This window comes from Archocentrus centrarchus, chromosome 13, assembly GCF_007364275.1.
Source record: "Archocentrus centrarchus isolate MPI-CPG fArcCen1 chromosome 13, fArcCen1, whole genome shotgun sequence".
NCBI classification, from domain to species: domain Eukaryota; kingdom Metazoa; phylum Chordata; class Actinopteri; order Cichliformes; family Cichlidae; genus Archocentrus; species Archocentrus centrarchus.
This window is the reverse complement of record NC_044358.1, coordinates 41,062,644-41,086,861: the sequence shown is the minus strand read 5'-3', so window position 1 is coordinate 41,086,861 and position 24,218 is coordinate 41,062,644. Positions and strand designations below refer to the sequence as shown.

Genomic DNA, 24,218 nt, shown 5'->3' with positions numbered 1-24,218 from the left:
CTTTAAACTCTACTGTAGCAAAGAGAGTTTAACTCCTTCATTCCTGCACTAGACAAAGTAACCAGGCCAAAATAGCATAACATAGCATGCTCTTATCCTGCTGAGAGGACAAAAACATGCTGGATTAACTTGCCAGGATTCAGTTTAACTGGATTTGCTGGTCTGGCTCAAGGTGTGGTTCTCCTGTTTAAAGAAGTGACAGGAAACTTGGACCTGTGTGCTCTGAAATGGGAAAGCACCCCCTTTTTTTTTTAAAGTCAAAAAACAAAGACATTTAAAATAATCTATGACAGCAAAATGTTTTATTTGCTTTCAGCTCAGTTACAGGTCAGTCACATTTACACCTGTGAATCATTCCCTCTGAGAACTTGTTCATGAAAATCTTGGAAAAAAAAAAAAAAAGATAATTTTAAGAACATTGAGATAAATATGAGGTTCAGTTTTGTTCAGATCAGTCAGGTCATAGCAATCCCAAAAGAACGAAGAGTCTACTGGCCAGTATAGAATGAACCAGTCCAACAGACGTATATGTGGCAAACTTAGAAGGCACTTCAATCTCTTTCCTCCTCCTGGCATTAATGTCACTTTTTGGCACTTTGTACCATGAATACAACAGATGCAGACTCACTGTTTTCACAATGTGCCGAGTTACCAACAGTGCCATAGCCCCCACCAGGAAGCGGCCAGCACCTAGTGCCAGTGCGTGTGCTGTCAATGTTGGTAGAGGTACAGGTAACGTCCCCTCAGGCTCAAACGTCTGCCCCAGCTGCTCATTCACCCAGTATCCCACAGAAGCCCCAGCGCACGATCCCAGAACGGTGGTCGTATCCCCCCGTGTGGGGCTGTAATGGTCTAGCTCTGGGTATATGCAGCAAAGGAAGTACAGCAGTGCCACCACCACAATAGGGGAGATGCGACTGTTCAGTTGGAAGTGGTCCAGCGTTTCCCAGTAAGGGTAGGTGATCCCTAACAGCGTGGCAGAGATCAAAATTCCACAGATCACATCCTGGAAGCAGAAAAATGAGAATCATTTACAATCCAAAAGAAGTTGGGACGCTGTTTAAAATGTAAATAAAAACAATTAAACTTGATGAGAAAGCCCTTCCTTTAATAAACACATCAGACTTTTACTAACAGTAAGATCCAAACACACTGCCAGCTTTTAAGCAGTCCACGTCTCAGTGTGAGGAAGGCTGCTGTATGACAGCTCGCCTGTCTGAGGTGGAGAAAAATACACACTACCAAAAGGTACCAACAGGTCCTGACCTGAGTCTGTAATTAATAATAGTTTTTAATATTAAATAAAAACACCTGTTCTGTGTGTGTTAATATTTGTTAAATCCTGTGAATCCTTCTTCTATAAGTAACAGTGAAGTCGAGTCTCATTCATAACCTCTTACTCAAGACTTTACAAACACTTCTTGCAACCTCAGCGAGTAAACCTTTGTTTGTGCCCTCTCTGAAGTTTCAGTGTTGGTGCAGAAGCGTGGAGAAAGGTCTGACTCTGCTCAGACTGTGCGCACGCCTCTTCTCTTTCATTAAGGAACGCCTCGAACACTTTGGAACGAGATTTGTTTGGGCAGAAAGTGAAAGTGTGCGCCATACAGAAGCGTGAGAATTGCCAGCCCTGCAAAGAGTTTTAAATGAATCATTAAAGATTTATGGATTGCAGCCATAGGTTAGATCATATAAAACTTGACCAGGCATAAGTATTATTTATCATTTACAATGTTTATGAGGAGGTAAATCGGGGAAAACAGTAAAAGATGGGTAGTTTTAGCCTCCTTGCACTACACTGTAAATAAAGATGGAAATTTACTGCAGAACTGTACAAAAATCTGCCTACTGTGGTCAAGACCGACTAACCAGTGTGCATGTGATGGAATACCACTCAAGAACAGTTGGGCATGCCAGTTAACCATGAAAGGCATCAACTACTCTTCGATCTCAGCGTGATTTGATATGAGAGTCGGATGTTTAGAGAATTTTCTCCTAAGCAAGAAAGCATATTATCTTATTTCCCGTAATGCTCATTTTAATTGGCTATGGTTTTAATAAATGTGATAATGCATAACTGCATGAATCATAACTGTCAATGCTTCCTATTTAAAAGAAGGCAGCATGAAGTGCCTGCTGAATTTTGAGTCTTGGATCAAAGCCTCAGCCATGAATAATGAATCTTGTGTTGAGCTTTAATGTTTTATACTGTCGTATGTGTGTGTGTCTGCGCCAGCTTATGTGTGTATTGAGTGAATAGCTCACCAAAACCGAGTGCATGCCAGTGTAGAGACGGCTCAGAGACACCAAGGTCGACAGTGTCACTGCGATGAGCAGACCCACCTCGAATGGGAACTGAGACAAAAAAAAACAAAAAAACATGCACGTTATCGCCAGCCATCACAGCGACACAACGCCAGAGCTCTCTCTGATGAACTGATAAAAGATTAAAATCAACAGCAGGGATGAGGCATTCCTACAATTCTTTGCCTTGCAGTCATTCTTTAAGGAAAGCCTAAGAACCGATTTCATTTGGCACTTTTTTTCCTGCTAGTTTGTCATCAAATCAGCCATTCATCAGTGCTCCTCATTTCACGTTTAGCTCGTCTCTGCCTGTTATCTACTCAGACTAGTTGATGTACTACCTGTCACTGCTCCTTTATTCCTCTACTGTCTCTCTGTCTTTTACCTATGGTGGCAGGCTTTGTTTCCCTCCTCCATTTCAATACCAGTGAGAAGAGAGGCCTCCCTCCCCCTCCTGCGCCCCCTCCTATCCTCCACTCTGCTTTTCTTTTTTTCCTGTGCCTTTTCCTGTCCTTTGCAGCTGGAAGCCTATTCACTGGTAGTTCATGAAGAGAGTTTTTTTTTTATTTATTTTATGAAAGGCCACAAAGGATGTCAGGGACAGGAGGGGGGGAGAGTCACCCTGTGATTGACTGTCGTGACCTCTGACCTCCTTCGGGAAAAGTTGCCCCAAGGCCTTGTGGCTATTCAGTACCCTCTACTCATCTATAGTGATGCATGCTCTTTTCTTTGAGGGGATTCCTAGAGGAATTTCCATCAGAGTCCTCTACTGAGTAAGTGCTCTACTGTACGTGCATGTCTCTGGGCTGCTGATCTGATTTCTCTGACCCTGAGAACAGCCACTGCAGAGCTAGCCTAAATGGTCCGACCACAAATCAGTCTGACAGCTCGAGAGACTGTAAACTGCTAACTGAAGGATTTAGCATTCATTCAGTTCTACAGTTAAACACACTGCTTGCAAAAGACAGCCTATGATTGAGCCGCTGAGCGTTTTATTGACTTGGCAGAGGAGTGGGGAAAGATAAAGAGAGGAAGAGTCAGGAGGAGGAGGGAGGTGGAGATGTGGACTGACAGTCATTGACTCAGTGGAGTCCATCAGAAGACCAAACAGCAGCTTGATGGGTGTGGCTGATGGTGACTGATGATGACTGCTGGCCCCGCCCCTCCCCACCCATTGTCCGGCAGTTCAGGCAGGACTCTGATGGACAGCTGGGCCACTCCCTTCATCCCAGTCTGCCATCCACAGGATCCCACTGACAGCACTTGGATCCAAGAGAAGCTGATCAATTAGCTGGGATAATTTAGCACCTAATCTTACTGGAGTCCATAAAATTCAATGGCGATTTAATAGCACATCTAATTTGAAACCTAGTGTCTGAATTACAGTTCAAAATCCACTTAGCCTACACTTCCCAGCTCTAATGAAAGCTGAATTACATCATCTGCAGTAGGCAATGGTAATGAGCAATGGCAAGTACAGTCCCATTATCTCAGTTACAAGTTAAGAAACAGTTGGTATCAGCACATTTAAATATCTGACTCATGTTATAGCTTGATCGTCTTGTTCTCAGTCTCCATGTGTTGGCATTGAGCTGGCCCTGTGACCTGTCCAAACAGGCAGATGTTAGCGCTAGATGTTGTTTAAGGCGGCGTTTGTCAGGGTTTACTGCCTTGCTGAGTAAGATCAGAATGTGATAGTAAAATGCTATTTCGTTTCCCACTTTGACAGAAGAAATGACAGATTTAGAGACAATCCAAATCACATCATAATTTCTTCTTCATCTAATAAAACAAGGCCATATCCATGCTGGCAGCTCTAGAAAGCTACTACTTAATGCCAACAACAGCACTTAGACTCATGATGTGATTATTGAGCTACCTTCAGCTTAGTGCTAACAGCAAGTGAACACTCAAGATACTCAAGAACACACACTGGTACTCTATGTGCACCATAGTTCTGCTAAGCACTACAATACAATTCAATGTAAATACTGCATTTTACTGCATTTCAGTGTTGTGTGGAATGGGTTCACCACGTTACTGGTGGACATGACTTGATTAAATAAAACCGGAGGTGGCAATATCCAAGTTTTGGTTATAATTTACAACAGACATACAATTTATGGGTAAAAGTGTGGGGCCACTTTGAATTCAGGTGTTTTTAGTCTCATTCTCACAGGTGTATCAGATCAAGTACCTAACCACACAGTCTGCCTTTACAAACATTTCCAAAAGAATGGGCCGTTCTATAGAGCTCACTGAATTCAAGCGTGGTACTGTAACAGGAAGCCACCTTTACAGCAAGTCAGTTTGTGGAATTTCTTCTCTCCTGGATGTTCCATGATTAACTGTAAGTGGTATTATTGCAAAGTGGAAGCATTTAGGAACCACAGCAACTCAGCCATTAAGTGGCAGACCACAGAAAGTCACAGAGTGGGGGTCGCTGAGTGCTGAGGCGCCGTCTGCTAAATCAGTAACTGCAGAGATCCAAACCTCCTCTGGCATTAACATCAGCATAAGAACTGCGTGCCGGGAGCTTCATGGCATGGGTTTCCATGAAAGAGATAGCTAGGGTATGTGTAATGTGTAGGTGGTCCAGTCTTTTTGTCTGTATAGTCTAATATTAGGCAGCAAGTTTTATGGCAATAACATTTTCCTTTTTTTTTTTTTTTTTTTTAGGTACAGTACATTTTCCTGAAAGCTGCTAAAGTCAAACTTTGTTCAGTCTGTTCTTGTCAGTCTGCCTAGCAGACGTGACTTTTATTGGGAGACACTTGAAACTTAATGATAACCCATAAAATAATTTCTAATATATTTAATTTAAAACAGTAAGAAAATTTGATAATACACAGGATGCCAATGATGTTCCTAATTATAGCACGATGGTCTGTACCAGTGTCATGGAAATCCACCCAATAGCTGGTGACATACTTCAGTCTTGTGCAAAGTGGTAAGTGTAACACACAAATATTGCAATGATGCCCCAAATGGAGATGTTGAAGTGTAATATGCATAGACTGTACATGAAAGACTGCAGCAACTTTAGGGTCTGACAGGTGGAGTTAAACCTGCTTTCTTGTCAGCGGGGGGACAAAAAGAAGTCTTGTTGTATCGAAGTCTCTGTAAGAACATCATTCGGTTCCCTTTGATCTGTGCCTTTAGTAATAACTTTCCCAATAAGCCTGCGGGCTTAATTACAAGTTTCAAGCCTTACTGAATACAACGTGATGTTTATTTTGTAAATTATGGTCCCATAGTGGCCATAGGGTGATAATGAGTTTGAAGTGTCTTCTGGTTGATGGCTTTGTCCTAATCATTGCTATGACTCACTTTGGACCCAATACAGCTTCATTTGCTGGCGGAGACTCTGGGATGATGTTAAAAACTCAGAAAATCTAGTCTGATCAAGTTTGGGGGTGTGTTCAGTTTGCTTGCTGTGTTTTGTGTTTCTCTTATGCTCACCTGTATTCTGGAGGGGGCGCTTAGTAAAAGGGTGAAGGAGATGGCAGTCGCTGCCATAGCGTGGGTGGAGGGCAGTCCATATTCTGCGTCCACACGTGGCTCCAGCTTAACCACAGGGGGTGAGGAAGGCCGAGGCAGTTTCAGGATGTCTTTCATCACCTGGCCCACGTACATCACTAACTGCAGAGGATAGAGAAGCACAGCTTTGTAGTGGACTATGGCATCTATTTGGCGCCTCACTGATGGTCCACGGTACATCATTACAACAAAGTACTAAGAAAGGCTGCAGTAGTGTACTAAAGCATGCTGGCCACAAAAGCACAAAATTAGATGATAAAATAATGCAAAGAGGAAGCAAGATCCCACTTTGAAACTAACTACACATTCTCATAAATAAGTCATCATCGTCCCCACTCCACAAAGAAAGAAAAACTGCCCAAGAGTGGAGACTCACACTTGGATAAAGTGCAGATGCTGCAGTAATACAGTAACAAAATCTACTCAAAGAAACAGAGGACTGAAGAAAGTGGAGTTTGCTGATGCAGCGTCTTCAGCCGGTACGGTGCGACAGAAGGGTTTTGACACAATGACACAGTGCGAGGGGTGCATGCGGGCTGGGGGGTACCAATGTGTGTGTCCTGCCAAGTGTGCTGCCTATTCTATTTCATGAGATCCCCAGTGGAGCCTCGATGGGGCAGCCTGCTCCTGCTCCAGGTTTATTTAAAGCTCTGCCTTGTATATTTAATGAGTGGCTGTCTTGGCAAGGAACAGGGTGGCTAGCTCACAGAGAGGGATATAGGATACTAATGTGTGTGTTTAAGGGAGAGAATAGAGGTTGTTATTACTGTCTCCACTGACACTGTAATCAGGAAATGCTTGTTACCATGGCAAATGATATAAGAGTACATCTTCTGACCCGCTGTTAGTGCAGCAACTGTTTAGAGACTCAGATACAGAAACTGAGAGAAAAATGATAAGACCAAAGGTATGAGGACACTGAACACTGCATTTGTCTCAATCTAATCTTAAACAATGTGAATTACTATGCTGGATGATGCTGAAGTCAGAGCTTGAACTGATAAAATCACTTCTTTAGTGGCACTGCTTTGCTCATGGGGGGTATGGAAAGAGCCTTCTTCACAGAGAGGGCACATCATTGTCTGGTTTATCATAGCTACACGTACTAGAATTAGGACGCACACACTTTAACTAAGCATTAGATGAGATTTGTACTGGCATTTCTGCCTGTTAGGTACAAAGCTGCACCAGTAAATTTAGCTAAGGTTTAAGGAGAAAGAATGAAAAGCTGCAAGAAAAATAGCTCCTTAAATTTCTTCAGAGTTCAAAAATCTACACTCCCCTCCAAAAGTGTTGGAACAGTGAAGCCAATCCCTTTATTTTTGCTGTAGACGGAAAGCATTTGGATTTAACATTAAAAGATGAATATGAGACAAAAGATCAACATCTCAGCTTTTTGTTTCCAGGTATTTACATCAGGATCTGATACACAGTTCAGAAGATAGCTCCTTCTGTCTGAAGCCACCCATTTTTCTTGTGAGCAAAAGAACTGGAACAAATACAACAGATTAAAATGAAGAAGACTTCATATTTAGTTGCAAATCCTTTGCTTGCAATAACTGCATCAAGCCTTTGACCCACTGACATCACTAAATCTTTTGCATTCTTCTTTTGTGATGCTTTTCCAGGCTTTCACAACAGCCTCTTTCAGTTGTTGTTTGTTTTGGGGGGGTTACTCCCTTCAGTCTCCTCTTTAGCAGGTTAAATGTTGTATAGGGTTTGCGTCTGGAGATTGACTAGGCCCGTCTAAAACCTTCCACTTCCTGCCCCTGATGAACTCCTTTGTGTTTTTGGCAGTATGTTTTGGGGCAGATTAATGAGCCTGTCCCAGAGGAAGCAATGCAAGCCCAAGACATGACAGCACCTCCAGTTTCACAGATGAGCTTGCATGTTTGGGATGGTTTCTCCAAACTTCAGACTTTCCTTCACTAATTTTTGTCAGACAAAACATGCCATCTTCTGAACTAGTAATGTTATAAGACTAAGTAGCAATGATAGCAGCTTTGTGATCAAGTCTCACAGCAGTGCAGTTTACCAGAGTAGTGCTTGGGCACCTTAGTTTGTGTTAACATGCAATTTGCTAATTAACACTAAACACAGTGTGAGAATAACTACTGCTAGTCAGTTTAAAAAAAAAATAGATGTCATGAGGAAGCTCCATAATGTAGTGATTTGCAGAAGATCCCCAGTTTGATCCTGGGAGGAGATACGTCAATGCGTCATGGAAGGTGTCTGGTATAAAAATTTGCCAAATCGAGTACAGTATGTGGTGCTACGTGCTTAACTAGGTGTTACAAGTAAGGGAGGATCTGTGGTAACTTATTAAAAACAGATAGCCATTCCTGGACTATATTTTATTAAAAAAAAAAATCATACTGGATTAAGAAAGACTTGAAACTAGTGATTAAAACAACAAACTCATTAGGCCTCAGCCACACAGGCCTAGAGACCAGTTAGTGACCCCCTGGCAACATCTAGTCATATTCCCCAACCAGTTGCCAAGTGGCCAGAGAATGCTGGCTGTTGCCAGGTAAAATTGGTTGAAAAGATAGTGCTGCAACAAATTGCTTGGGTCACTTTCAGATTGTAGCGGTTGCCTGTAGTTTGCATGGACGATGCCGATTTGTCTGCAAACACTCACCAACGAAAAACTGAGTGGTAGTGAAATTTAAGAAAGTGAGATGGGAATCATTTCAGTGTAAATGCTGTTCCTTGTGATAAAACCAACCCCAGCACACATGGCTGAATGCCCAGCGCTATTTCCTTGGTCAAAACTAGTTGTGGTAGCGTAGACAGATGGATGTCGACATAGAATACAGGTCCCATCAGACTCATACAAAGAGAAGATTATTGCAAAGAAGGAAGTAAATGCATTTGTCTTTGTTTTGTTTTTTTTAACAACAGCAACTAATACAGTGTTCAACAGACTTCTTCACAGACACAGACTAGTATTACTGCCCCCCCCAAAAAAAACAAAAAAAAAACAAACCCCAAAACCCTCACTTTTAATCTATTTATTTAAAGGATGATGGGGAGGTTTTTGGTGGAGCACTGTATATCTTTTTGTGACGAGTTTCACCTAGCGATTGTCAGCAACTACTCACAACTGCATGGGGAATACTCATTTTTCCCTACAGACCAGTGGTTGCCAGGCAGTCACCAACCAGTCTCTAGGCCTGTGTGACTGGGGCCTTGGGAAAGTGTTTACTGAAGTCATAAATCAAGTAAGTAGTAGGGACATTTTCTCACAGACTTTTACACAATCACCCCCTAATGGCCATAAGAAAGAATGGAGGTTTAAGGCACTTCTGCCTTATTATACAGTCTATGGAAAGATATTTCTCATTAGGAACTCTGGAAGCAAACAGAGGTACACAGATGTATGTAGGAAATAATTTTCAGTAACTGTTTTTGTGCTTTCCTTATGCTAAATCACTCAGTCCCTTCTCTCCTTGTCCTCTGGTCATATCTGAATATAAAGTGCTATTTATTGAAAAATTTACATCTACATACGCTGTACCTCCACAAAATGAGACAGAATAATTGGTTAGAGAAGCTGAACGATAAACCAAGGATAGACAATGGCAAACCCAACCCCTTTCATACACCATGACTGAATATTATCCATACTGTGTGCACCCCCGCCGTCTAACTTCACACAATGAATCTGCCTTTCAGTTCAAGTGCTTGCCTGATATAATACCCCCCACCCCCTGGACTCACCATCCACACAAACATCACATTCAACTGCCTCCAGTAAAGCTGTCACTCCAGTGTCTCATTGTAATGGTCACATCAGAAGTGCTGACCCAGGAACAGTCTGGCCACATTATGGGAAGAGTTAAAGATAGCACACACATGCTCTGTGTGATCCTGTGAATAAGTATATTGATTGAGGCCAAAGCAGCTTTGGACTTTGATCTGTCAACACGTGGTTGAGACTGTGTGTGTGTGTGTGTGTGTGTGTGTGTGTGTGTGTGTGTGTGTGTGTGTGTGTGTGTGTGTGTGTGTGTGTAGAGAAGAGGAGCTATCACACAAGTTACTCTTTGTAAGGAGAAAACACAAATAAAGAAAATCATTCTTTATTCAATTTCGCTCATGGATGCTGCTACTAAACATGACTAAAGTTTCAAAAGTCATTGAATCAGTGTGTCTGTCAGTTTTTTCTACTGTTGGCTCTGCATGATGTCATAGAGAGTGGATATCCCTAATACAATCATCGCAGGCACAAAGCTCTGGCTCCCCACCCACTACTGAAACCTTCTGTTTTCAAGGGTCAGCCAATGAGAAGAAAGAACAAGGGCTGCTCCTAGACCCAGTAAAGATACATAAAGACTACTTTGCCACTCTAGTAGAATCCAAGAATAAAAACATGGAATTCACATTTAACATAATGGGTCTCCTTTTGCAGCAAAGCCTCAAAAAGTTTAACTTTCCTGACTTCGCGACTCCTTAACTACAAATAATAGGGCTGGATTTGTACAATGGGCATTCTGGGAGTCACATTCCTCCATAATATGGCTGTGAAACAAATATGCCAGGTCCCCACAGCATGGTTTCTGCAATTTACTGCAATAGCTTTAATAAGGTAGTGGAAACCGTTATTCTTCTGGGCACAATTTTAAGCAGTTCTTTTAACTTTTATGATTTAGAGTGCAGTCCTCTAGTGCTCTTTTGTAAGTTTCTACAGAATTTACTTTGCTGACTTGGGCTTTACTTTTCCATCTGAGAATAATTTAATTTGGATCAAATGGTTTGTTCTAACATTTTATGCTTTAAAAATGTGGGCTTTCGGGGAATAAAATTACTTTTCATCACTATATAAGACATCATATTAGAACAACACACAAGTTTTCTTGAATAAAAAAAAAATATGTATGGCATTGTGCTGTTATGTAAACCTGAAATTTTTGATATTCTAAACAGCACAGAAGGCACTTGATTTGCATAACTCTAGCCTACAATTATACCTGTGTAATACACGACCATATGGTTAGTGGCAGCAACTGTTTTCTAAGTCAACCAAAGTCATTCTGTAAGCAAAGCCAAGTGCGAGCAGTGAAGGACACAAGGGTAGATCTGCCATCCGTGGTGCTGGCATGAAGATTTGCCATTTATGTGTGCGACAGAAGAGAGGATAGAGGGTACATGAACCTTAAATAACTCCACCAACACAATGGCAGGACACTGTGAGAAGTCAGAAATGCGGGGTGACACACCCCGAGGGCTGACAGACCAAATGGTGAGTCCAGAGGGAGAAAGCTCAAATGCACTGATGAGACCAATAAAACACTCTGCTGGTAGACCAGGGGGGAGGACAGCACACAGTAAAGCTGGTAATGTCTAACTAGAGGGAGGGCAATGAGTGTGTTTAGCAAGTGAGATGGGGAGTGCAAGTGTGTGTATGTGTGTGTGTGTGTGTGTGTGTGTCTGTTTGAAAGGAGTTCACACAGGGGCATGGTGCAGCCAGGATTCCAGAAGAATGGTATCACAGGGGTGGGGGGGCAGACACGGGGTTCAGATGCAGGGCATCTACCAAGCACTTGGGGCTGGGGCACAAAGGGCACAAAAACACACTGCCCATCACACACATTGCAAAAGTGAGGCTGTCTGTGTCTCTACATCTAGACTCCTTCTGGGGTTTGACATGTTTTCAAGGGTCATCATGTGCTGGATTCTGCCAGAATACATATCTAAAGGAGAGTTCCTAGCAGTACTTTCCCACTGATGTGTCCTCATGTGTGGCCTCTCACCATGTCAGGGGTCCTGGTCAGGATGGCCCCTGTGCCCCCCCACCCCACCCCAAAGCCTGGGGATATATGCACATGATGGTGTCAGAGACAGGTCACTAGAAGGGGGAGAGGGATGAAAGGAGGTTGAAAGGTGAAGGGAAGGAGACAGAGAAGCAGGGAGAAGAGAGGTGGCATTGTGAAGGAAATGGACATCAGACTGAAGACTTGTGCGTGCACAAAGGGACAAACTCTCTAGCTGTGACTTACAGCCCACATGTTGACAAGGCGGCGGCACAGGAAAGGGTCCACGCTCCAGTGTATGATGGGCAGACAGGTGATGTAGAAGACTTCATGACCTAGGCCGGCTGACAACAGGAAGAGGAAGTGCAACGGCCAGTTCCTCACCTTGTACTGGGGCTTGCTGCAGGCCTGCAGATGAAATGCAAACATGATGGAACAGGCTGCCAAAAGATAATGCCTGACAATCTACCAGATCAGACCAGACACACCCTTTGTTTGTGACATGTCACCTTTTTTTTTAAGCTTCCTAATGTAAAACCAGGCAGTTTCAAATCTACAGGTTTTCTTTGTTCAAGCACGCTGTAATCAATGGACTCATAGAGAAATCTAATATGTACTTTAATCTCATGGGTCCTACATCTCCCATAATGCAGCTGCTTAGTCTATCTTATCAAACCTTAGTGGATTCCCACTGCTTTCACACTCAGCACTCCCAGTGTGTTACTCGCACTTTATGTTATCACCATGCAGTTTCCAACCCACCCGGATGACATCACTATGGCAGGAGGAAATCGACTTGCCAAAAGTACGCCAGAGCCAAGAAAGGACATTGCAACTTTTTATGGCAGCATATAAGCCCCATAGAAAGGAATATATTGCAGCTACTGGAGCTTCTTAGCCTTTTTTTTTTTTTTTTTTTTAAATCCATATAGATTTGCACTGCTCCGTTTATCAAGAAATCTTTTATTCTTATTAGCATTTAACTTGACTGCACCTTCACTCACCGAGATTACCTAGAAAAATAAGGTTACTGCAACATGTTAGTATATGACTCAACTTGTCTTAGTGCAGATAATGATCTGGCGGCAGACAGAATCACCCAGACAAACGAGAAAAGCCAGACAGCTTGGTTCGCAGAATCTCAAATAAACCTACTAGTTCGTTTAACGAACCCGAGGGTGTGCTTCACTCATGCTTCCCATTTTTACAGCGCCAAAGCTGAGGTCTGACACCAAATGCGGCCTCTTTACTCTTTTTAATTTAACCCAGTAGAAATCAAAAGACAATAAACATCTTAACTCCACTGTTATGATTTTTCTTGAGATCCCAGATTTGGCTCCATTTCTAGAAGACCGGAAGACTTACAAGCGAAGCGCATCCATTCTCCTCGTATTTATAGTTGGAATTCCTGTCCTGCTGGTTCAGTCTTTGCCTCGGCTGCCCACGTGTTCTCTCAGGCTTGACCGAGGTTCCGGTCTCACTCTGGGTGTGATGCGCGGATTCGACGAGAGAGAGTCCGCATTGCCTCTGGAACCGGGCCACGAGCTCCGAATCGTGGAGGTAAGCCAGGAGCTCCATGCAGCGCGTCAGGTGACAAGACACACACGCACACACACACACACACACACACACGCACACACAAAGAAGAGGAAGTCAGTGCCGTGGACGTTCCTGTCAGGAAAAGTATTAAAAGTGTTATGAGCCCAAGCAGGGGCGCATCCCAGGTGCAGGGTGTAGAAGGGCGGACAGGTGCGGCTCGCTGTGCGTCACAGGTGTGCAAAGCAGGGCGGGGCTACCTAAAAGGGAGCTGAGTCGGTAGTCTTCAGATGTTCACTAGTAGCTAAAAGTTAGTTCGACCTTTATACGGGGCTGGTTCAGGTGTTATCATTATAGCAAGCACAAGGAAGATTTATTGCATGTCCATGATAGCAGAGCTTTTGTTGGGGTTGTATATTCACATTGCTGACAACTGCACAACAAATGTATGCAGTTCAGCGTGGATATAAGATCCATCCATGCCTTTTCTTCTGCTTATCCATTTCAGGGCTGCAAGGGGGGCTGGAGCCTATCCCAGCTGCCAGAGGGCGAGAGGTGGGGTACACCCTGGACAGGTCGCCAGCCTGTCACAGGGCTGTGGATGTAAGATTTTAAGTTAAATCAGCATGTCAGTATGGGGTATGGCACTGACTTATTAAGAACCCCTAAAGAGGAGTGTTTAAAGAGTCATACTGTATGGCTTTTCACAGCAAATGGTCAGAATTGTATTTGGCTCAAAACATAAGTCTCCCTTTTCAATAATTAGTTTATCTCGTAGCTATTCAGTAATGTGCTTCTCCCACAGGCTCAGACCAGACTCATGCTCTAAAAGGGTGTAACAGGCCTTTCTGAAACTTTATTTTCTTTTAATAACTTGTTCTTTTTTTTTTTTTTTTTGCCAGAGCCTTAGGGTATTAAACAGGGAAGATCTACCCCATCAGACTTCAGTCTACATTATTTGATTCATTTGACATTTGTTTGGCCTCTAAAGCTGAATATAAACCATTCGCCATCTTCTCTTATAAAGGACAGTAATAGACAATGTTTGATTTTTTTTATTGAGCCCAGTTGTGTAAAGTCATGTTTGATGACAATCCTTTTATTTTTTGTATCAACACACAGAAACCTTGGCCGGGATCACGCTACTTCATAATGTTCATTGTTAAAAATACTAATAAACATTTTTCCTTGAAGTTCAAATGCACATGCTCAGTTTGATTTCTTAATCAGCAGAACTGTCTCAGATTTAAAGTGTTCATGGGTCTCTTGGTGTCCCAGGCAAAGAAATAACACAAACATGAGGATCATGCAGGACACATTATAAAATTCACCCTGGACACTACTATGTGCACTTTAATAGGTGCAAAAATCTGATCATATTGTCAGTGCGCAGACTGTCAAACCATTGCATAGCACACACCCAAACAGAAAGTTACCTAACTCACATTTACCTGGAATCTAATACAAGCCCCCCCCCCCCCCCCCCCCCCCCCGCGTTTCCCCCCCCCCAAAAAAATCCAGCCCCGCTGGAGTGCAAAGTAAAATGTTATTACATTCATTTATTATTAACTATGTTATTACATAGATTGAAATAGTGCAAAGAGAAACAGAGAAATTTTACTATTTAGTGAAAAACATGTGTCCACGGTTCAAAAAAAGCAGTACAGTGTTTATCACTGTGCTGCATCACCTCCCCTTTGAAGTGTTTGGGAACTCTAGTTTTGGAAGAAAAATGTTCCCTCCTTGCTTAATCATGTAATAGGCGGTTGGCTGCTTAACTGTTTGGGGTGTTCTTTGTTGTATTTTTCATTTCTCATCGGTCCAACTCTTTTCAGCTGACGACAGCCCCGCTGGAGTGCAGGCAGACCAGTTAAAGCATCCACACTCTTCTCCTATGGAACCATGCTGCTGTAACACAAGCCACTGTGTTTCTGAAATAAAAGACATCTCTGGATGGCATCATATGTTGCATTCAGCATTCATGATACCTTCACATATGTGCAAGTTACTTAGCAAATGCACCAACACACCCCTTTACCATCAGCTGGTGCCTTGCCCAACTCAATCAGTCTGGCATTCTCTTTTTATACCCAGCATACCACTAAATAACAAAACTAGTTATGCGATATTAGGTGTGGGTTTTAGCCAAAAAACTTTGAATACGTTTTTTTTTTGGCCCCCGTTTTGAAATGTGCTTCTCACATTTTATTTTTACGAAACAATGACAGTTTTTAGTAGTACTTGTAAAAATTTAGGGAGGTTCCATTTGGTGGGAACACACCATTAGTTTCGCCTATGCTGTGAAGTCTGGATGAATTATGTATTCCTTCCTTTTACGCTTGAGGACTGCATAAAAATGCTATGGGCTGCCATTGGCCTGCGAGCTGCATGTTGAGAACCCTGGCCTTAGCTCAAACGAAGTTTAACATGAGTCTCAGATGATTTCACTTCCCCTCATTCTTTAAGTTAAAAGATCTCTCCAAAGGATTCCCATTTGAAAGTTCATACTTACTTTACTTTGTGCATACTTTAGAGTTTAATCTGATAACCTAATATGATTTGCCCTAAACGTTCAGTAAAGACTCGAGGTTATGCTTTAGCTTTACTACCTGACTTCACTGCGTCAGGTACTGTATAAAGTTTGAAAGGGGCCCTGTGTCCGTTTATCTGATTATGATTATAGTCTAAATCCTATCTATAGTCTACATCAGCTATGCACTAGTCTGAAATGATTCTGCATAGAGAAAACCGAAGACCGCACTTGGTACATGAGAAACTTATAATATGTGATGCACCATGCTTTGATTTCTTTGTTACAGGAAACAGTGAATTGACGCCCCCAGTTGACCAAATAAGCGCATCCTATTGTCAGCCAGGGTCTACGTAATTTCCAACCAGCATGGCTGTCATATGCTGCCTGCTGCACAACCACAGCAGTAACAACAACTCTCTTTAACAGGACTTTAAGACGCAGCGTCCTCTCTCTCTCTCTCTCTCTCTCTCTCTCTCTCTCTCTCTGTGTTTTGTGGGATGCTCGGACTCTCTGAATGGATGAGCCCCCCCCCCCCCCACCCGCCCCCCACACCGGAGTCACCACCATTACATCATCTATTCCCACACAGTCGAACAGAAAACGAGAGCTTTTTAAATATTTAACCGGGATCCCGACCGTTTGAGTCCGGGCAGCGCTACATAAAAGACGCAGAGGGGATTATGAAAACACATCAACAGTAACGTCTGCAGGGATGATGGCGTTTCAATGAAAGAGGAGGAGAGGAGGGGGCAGAGGAGGAGAGACGTGCACCGTCATCAGCATCTGTCCGCCAGCTCCCTTTGTGTTCACCGGAGAATGTGAATGGCGAAAGATGACATGGCAGAGGTAGATTTGGCATCAAACGGAGCGGAACCCCCTGGCGAGGCCTCCTCGGCGTTTCCCTACGAGGAGTACGAATGCAAAATCTGTTACAATTATTTCGACCTTGACCGCCGGGCTCCTAAGATCCTAGAGTGCCTGCACACGTTTTGCGAGGAGTGCCTGAACACGCTTCACCTCCGGGAGGAGCGGCCATGGCGCATCAGCTGCCCCGTCTGTCGCCACCGGACCCCGGTTCCGGACTATCGGATACAGAACCTTCCCAACAACACAAAGGTGACGGAAGATTTTCCACTCTACATCGACTCGGACCCCCTGCCTCAGGACGCTTTGCCACCGTACCCTCCTCCGCTGCACCCAGCTCTCGTCGCCCTCCGCCGGGAAGAGGCGTCGGGGGCGTCCAGCGCCAGTCAGGCTACCCCATCCACCACCGTGTCCACGGCCACGACCCTCTCCCAGGACTCGGTGCGCTACGACAGCTGTCAAAGCTGCAAGAGAGTGGCGCTGACCACCGGCTGCGTGTGCGTGATCTTCTCCTTTCTTTCCATGCTGGTGTTGCTGTTCATGGGCCTGATCTTTGTGCACAGTCACAGCATTCCTCCGTCGCCGGCGGGACCCATTTGCTTGTCGGTAGCCAGCATCTTGGCCATGTTCTCCGTGGTCGTCACATGGCTCATCTGCTGGCTCAAATACAGACCGGACCATGAGACAGGCCGCGCATCCGCCACAAGTAACTCCCGGAGAAACGCCTGATAGGCTGCTGCCTCTGACTATTGATGGAGATGTTGTAGGCTACTGTGGGTGTGTGGTTATGTACATAGTACTGGCAACTCCTGCTCCCTTTACTTTTCTAGGAATAAATCTTGCCCAGAATGGCCTTTTATGAGTATAGCAAACACCCAAAGGCCTTCATGTTGTTGGAGCAATAGGCCGACATGATCCGCGTTATTTTTCCTTAAGTTATGCACTTGAATTTGCAGTCTGGGCATCCTGATGAGTGAACTTAAGACTTAAACCCTCCGCCATGGGTCTAGTCTGTATTTGGTTTGATGGCTGAATGTGAAGTGCTTATTTCCAAGGTTTGATACCCTCACCACCTTACCCTGCTAAATAATATGCATCTCCCACTATGCCAATCACTGTATGATAATTGTCCACGATCATTCACTCATATCTCAACAAAGCACTATTGTAATGTACTGATATTTGGCGATATTCACCTCTTGAGTTTTCAGGCTGGTTCTTATGAAGGGTTGCTGTATATGTTTGTGTAACATGCCATACAAGTACAGCAGAAGATGGATCCACAACCCAAACTTGTAAATAGTCCACAGGTGCAGAGGTGTAGGAGTGATCAGCCTTTCTTGAAGGCACTTCTTGAACCTTGTGCTTTAACTTTGCCCTGCAGGGTGGCACTGTAGGAAAAACTGCAAAGCTTGTGATTTTTGAACCTGTGTTTTGCTACATTTGTGCATGTTGGCTATTAAAAGGTCAAGGCCTTTTTTTTATCATTTTGTTTTCTTTTTAATTGGAAGAGACTGTGCATCTCCTGACTTGTGTGCCTCACCTTGTTGCTGAATGAAGCAAAACGTCACTGTAATAATAACTGAAATCGTGCACGGGCCACCCTGCTGCAGACAGCACCCAGCTGTGGGTGCAGGAAGGGATTTCCCCCCTATTGTCACATCAATGAGAAAACAGGGGTTTCCAATGTTTAGCACCTTTTTTTTTTTGATACCTATGAAAAATATCTGGTTTTGAAGGAGAAACCTGCCCGTGTTTGCTAAAGACATATGATCCAGGCTCCACTCCCAGCTGCTTACATGTCCACTTATCTTCTTCCTTCAAAGCCATATGTGAAAATCTGGTGATACATCTTTAAATATATGAAGTGCAGCTGCTAAAAGGATACATTTGGTGTCATTCTGGTTCCTGTGAGATTGTCTGGAGTCATAATTACATGTGGACACTTAAAGACCCCCCATGAGCTGTGTGGCTGAGATTAGGGAGAGGTATTCAAGCTAGAAAAGCACTATGGGCTGAGAGGGTTTGTGCTATTCCGGTGCCTGCAGTAAACTAAAGCATAATATAATTTAGATGATGTAATTTATAGCTCTGAAAGGCATTGTGGGTCTGCATGTAATGCACTTGGATGAAAGAGGCTGAAACTCACAGGCCCATCATGAGTCAGTGGTAAAGCCTGTGAATGTTATTGCTTCTATGACCTATACAATTATTTATTATCGGTGCAGTGCACGGCTTTCACACTGGCAAATGTGGTCCGTTAGACATGTGAATTTGAATACTGTGATGTCTTCTAACTCCGTGACAGCATTTAATATAGAATTCAAATTCAATCTGGACAACAAAGTGTTTTTTATATAAGCACTTATCACTCTCTCTATCCCTACCTCACTGCAGGGGAAAACAGCAAGCAATTTAATCTGATTATTAAGTCCCCCCCCCCTTCTTAATCTGATGTCGCTTCAATCATCCTGCTCGACCTTCTCCCAACTTGTATTTGATGCACTTTCACCCTCTTATTTGACACAAGTAAAGGGGTAGACCTTTGACAGATGTACGCATATTGTATTTATTTCAGAGGAGCTAGAATTTCTTTTCTTTCTTTTTTGAGAATCTGTGGTTGTTGTTGAAGTACCAAATGTATTTGCACAGAGAAATGTTCTTTATGTGCTGTTTTACATACATAAACACATTTCAGTAATAAAGGAAACATGAGTATCTGCTGCATTATTCATTCCTCTCACTAGGGTGAAGACAACAGCTGATGGAATGGCCTCTTCTCTGGGCTCAGTTTTTATTTATTTATTTTTTTTATTTTAAGCCTGCTCTTACATAATGACTGGTAATACACTGAATACTATATGATCCAACTTAACACATTTAACTCCCTGCTGTGCATCAAATATGCCCCCTACTGGACAAAGGATGATACATGCAGTACAGGAGAAAAAACATGTAGAAATTCCACCCCTTAGTGCCAACATGGTTGCACTTCTCATGTAGGTCCTGTTATGCAAACTTTCAGTGGCTAAACCTTGATTAAAAGTAAATACATTTTTTAAAGTATGGGTCGGGTGCTGATGTGGCGTTAATATCACAGCCTGAGATTTGTCATGTGTGTTTACCTGTTCATACAAGGCTTCCTTTTAGTTCCCTTTAGTTCATATAAATTAAGCCATTCAGCATCAAGATTTTTTCCCTCCACAAACAAACAGCAGAACAGATAAAAACCAGTGTTGAATGTTCACCACTCCGATCATGTGTTAACCAGGAGTTCCATTAATTAATGTTCTTATATAGCGGATTTCTTCAAGGACTACACATCTCTTTTGTCATTAGAGCACCACGTAAACAAGACTCGGTTTACTGGTTGGTCTGTTCAGTGAAGCAGCCCAGCAGACCTAACACCCCCCCCCCCCTTTTTTTTTTTTTAATTTTAAACTTAGGCGCACTTACAGATTTCTGCGAAATAGTTAGAGGCAAATTTGAAAATTAGGAACTGTAGCAAACAGATTAACACGGCATATTTTTGTGATGATGCTAATCTAATGATTTTTAATGCTTCTCATTAGATATGTATGTCTGTGTAACTTTAGTTTTAATAACTACGGGTTTCCAACAGAAAAAAAAACGTGATGGAGCTGAGCATGCGCAGACTCCCGCTCTTAGCAGCCTGAAATAAAGCCTAACCTACACTGTTCTTTGTTTCCATTAGTCAGACAACACAAAATTTGGCACACCACAGTGACATCTTATGTTTCTTTATTTAATTCTCATTAAAAAGTACAAATATAAAATGGGCTGCTACCAAACACTCAAGTCAATTTTGAAGTCTTTTTGGCAGCATTTACATTTTATTAGCCTAAAACTGTATACACACCTTTAAACCATAAACTAAATGATATGAATAATAAATAAAAAATATAAAACCATCCTGGACTACAGTAAGGACTGGCTTGAACTGCAAAGTTGGCATCTATCTATCTATCTATCTATCTATCTATCTATCTATCTATCTATCTATCTATCTATCTATCTATCTATCTATCTATCTATCTATCTATCTATCTATCTATCTATCTATCTATCTATCTATCTATCTATCTATCTATCTGTCGATCTTTCTATCTGTGTTACCTTTACGTGGAAGTATAAGTAGAAAACAAACAATAAACAGTTACACCGTTAAACCAGTTTCAACTGCATCTGAAATGATAAGAGTTCATTAAAACATTATAGCGACAACTTTTAAAGAATAAAAAAGTATCAAATTATGCAATGAAGCTTTATTGCATAATTGCGACATTTGCAGTAATGTTGTCTTATAAAATGTTGTTGCACATTTTATTCTGTTTACCTTTAAAAGTTACCGTGACAAAAAAGATACAGTGGGAAAGTTTAAGTAAAAAAAACAAAACAAAACTAACAAGATAAATAAATAAAAATCAACCTGCATCAAAAACGGCAGCAAATTTAGTGAAACATTATCAAGAAATTTTAGTGTAAGAAGTAAAAGAGTGGTCCATAAAGTCTTTAAGCAATAACTCAACAAATGGGACAAATGTTGCGACGGTGGCAAAAATGTTGCCTTAAGTAAATTGAACAACTACACAGTTTGCATTGAAAATAATAAGCAACTTTAGCTACTAAAACACGATTAGTAAAGTTAAGCAAGTAAAAAAGGGCCCTACAGTCAATATGCAACAAGGCAACGTATTAATGGAGTGTCATTATTTCTGCTTTAACTCGTCTCGGTGGAGCTAGTTTTAACAATTTAGTGGGTACTAGTACGCAATGCACCATGATGTGCGATTTTCTTCTTCTTCTCCAATCCACAAATGTAATGACGTAAAGTGCGCCTTTTTTCCTCCCAAAAGTTGTGAAGTTGAACTTTTTTCGCCTAAAACACTCAACCCTATCCATTTCAAATAATTAGCCCAGTGCTCTAATAGACTGATGGAAAACTGGCCTAATTGATGTGACAAATGTACGTGTTTGTGAATGCCGTCCACGCACGATGCAACTAATTTATTTCTCATCAGGAGAGATTTCTGACTTTGAATTTCATCCCCCGGTAATGGATTGGACACGGAGATTCAGTGTCGCTTTAAAAGAAAAGGGTCGAGGTATGCATCATGCCTCACTTTCTGTTTTTCATTTGTCCCCTCTATAGTTTTTTTTTTTCCTCTGTAATATTCAATTTCAATGGGATCTGTCCCAAATCGTCACGTCCGTCATCGTAAAGAGTGATGGGTCAAACTTTTAGAAGAAAGGCAAACATAACACACTGTAACTCACAGCATAGTCTATGATAAAATATTAACTTGGATATTAACACTATTGATTTGGGTTTCCCTACTGCCTGCAAAAAAAATAAATAAATAAATAAATAAAAATCCCTTACCTTATTATTTAAGTGTAATTTGATTTGAGTGGATGAACTTGAGCTCTGCTATAGTGTAGAAATGAAGTCATCCATTTGTGTGTTTTATTACAAATGTAAAATCAGTCCAAAATAAACACAGATTTCCTCTCTCTTTGAAGCCGCCTTATGAAAACCTGCACGCGTGATAATAATCTCCAGCCCGTAGATAATGACACCTTCATTAGCAGGTGAAAGACCCCCGTTAGTCCTGCTTATTTTAAAACCAGCTTCCAACCATTGTTTTTGACAGCAAAGGCAACATTTGAAGTGAGTCTCCCTCCCAAACCCAATAGAATAGGCGAATGTTAATTGAAACCTACTTAGCCTGTGGGGTATCTCTTCCCTGCGCACATGAAGGCGAATGATAGTGACCCCCCCCCCATCGAAACCCCGTTGCTCGGTGTAAAGGAGCGGACTGTGACATTAAAGGGATGATCAGGTGCTCGGGGGGCTTTTCAGTTTTAGGTTTGCGCGAGTCACACGAAGATTTCAGAGCTTTCGGCGCAGGCTTCACACAGTGTACATGCCCGGCTGCCGTACTTGTCCGTGTAGGTCCACATATCATTTTTGATCATATAAATTTCGTGTCTTGATCGAGTCCAGCTTTAGTATGTTCAAAATCAGGGGTGTAATTGTGTTAATGAAAAATGCATCTACGCCACAAAACAGCCAGTGGATTTTCACAAAGTCAGCACTGATAACATTTTCAGAGTCAATATTGATAAGTTCTTCTGCTTAGACCAAACATCCACTTTGATTCTCAAATAGTGATGATGGCGTCTCCTTTCTTCATATGGACTGTGAAAGAAAACGAACCTTTGTCTCGTGTCAAAGTTCAGGAGTGGGATCTTTGCTTCAGTGATTGATTACAGGCTAAATGATGCTATGACCCACGACACACTGAAAAGGGAGAAAGCACGCAGAATATTTAAAGAATCAACTCGTCTCTCCCCTATTGTCTTTACTGAGCGGTGGACAGTATTGGTGATTAGACTTTCCGGGTGAGGGGGGGCATACTCTAAAGCGGCTCAGGACTAGACTAGCTTTACGGCCGCCCTGGCGTCGTATCCTGCTGTGGCGCACGTCCCCCTTCAGACTGTTCGCTGCTGGTCGGTGCTGCAGTCTGAAAACCACAATAAATTCCTTGAGGTGCACACTTTTTTAGCACCATTTGAGTCATATATGAGGACACTGGGTGGGAACAAATTGGAGGTCATGCGCGATAACGTGCGTAAAACAGATTGGAGATGATATTACGCACAGTTGTCTTTTATTTTTGCCTTAATGACTGATGCTCAAAGTTCTGCAAACGATAAAGTCGCAAGTTTTGTGCCAGAGAGAAGCTTTTTCTAAAGGGTGAAATGAAGCAAGATTCACCACAAACCGTAGTCGAAAACAAACAAACAAAAAAGGTTAATCTGCACAGTGCTGCGATGAAGACCCGCCTGTTATTTATCATTAAAAATTCGTAGAGAAAATGTGATTTTGGTGCTAAAACAATGAAGCGAAATATAAAAGACTCTTTCTCCAATTAACGCAGCAGGCCGGCAGGAATTCAGACTAAATGTCCAGTGTTCCTCGGGACTGAGACATCCACTTTGTTGTCATATTATATTTTTGTGATGTTGACATGTTGAGGTTCTGGTGCTGTAATCGGCTGAAGATTATTTCTAATATTTTTTTCCCCTACATAATTCACATATACGACGGGGTAAATGTTTCACAAACAAAAGTTAACCATATCTGAGAGTCACTGGACAGCATTATGATGTTAGAGCAGGCCTACGTAGTAAAGTTTTTAGTCTGCATATTAAGTCTATCCTTTACTTCAGTCCTTTACTATTCATTTTTGACATTAGAACAGTGATTGGAGAATATTTACTTGATAGAAAAGCAATAGAAACATTTACTTCAGGTCCTCTGCACACCTCTGTGCAAAATAGTTCCGCAACCTAATTTATCACATTAACCGAATTCCTCGTCAATCACCCTTTGTTGCCCCACTTTCCACCCAGAGGTTCGCTCAACACGAGTGGATTTGGAGACTTTTTTGGTGGTTAAGCAGTACGTGGAGCGCCTCTGCCGTAGCTTTGGGTTTTTTGTGAATTGAATCCCCTGTCCTGTCCGAGTGGAGTTGTGACAGCGTTTCTGATTGGACGAAAGTTTTCGCTCTCAGCCAATCCGCGCGCCTCGCTGCCTACCCTGTGCACCCGCTCTACCAATCAAAGCCGGGAGCGCTGACGGGGCAGACAGAAGAGCTCCGCTA

At 42.4% G+C, this 24,218-nt stretch overlaps 2 protein-coding genes across 2 annotated transcripts; one reads left to right on the top strand and one right to left on the bottom strand.

Annotated features, from left to right (window-relative positions):
* Window positions 1–280: 280 nt before the first annotated feature.
* On the bottom strand, window positions 281–13,345 carry sgpp2 (sphingosine-1-phosphate phosphatase 2). The gene is made up of 5 exons (XM_030744791.1): window positions 12,960–13,345; window positions 11,841–12,002; window positions 5,764–5,943; window positions 2,263–2,352; window positions 281–1,006 (listed from the first exon to the last, which is right to left on the bottom strand). Exons 1-5 carry the CDS (start codon window positions 13,170–13,172, stop codon window positions 461–463), a joined length of 1,191 nt encoding a protein of 396 aa, XP_030600651.1. The 5' UTR covers window positions 13,173–13,345; the 3' UTR covers window positions 281–460.
* A 2,932-nt stretch (window positions 13,346–16,277) lies between these two features.
* On the top strand, window positions 16,278–19,230 carry rnf228 (ring finger protein 228). The gene has a single exon (XM_030743536.1). The coding sequence runs from the start codon at window positions 16,486–16,488 to the stop codon at window positions 17,254–17,256; it is 771 nt and encodes a 256-aa protein (XP_030599396.1). The 5' UTR covers window positions 16,278–16,485; the 3' UTR covers window positions 17,257–19,230.
* The last annotated feature ends 4,988 nt before the right edge of the window (window positions 19,231–24,218 follow it).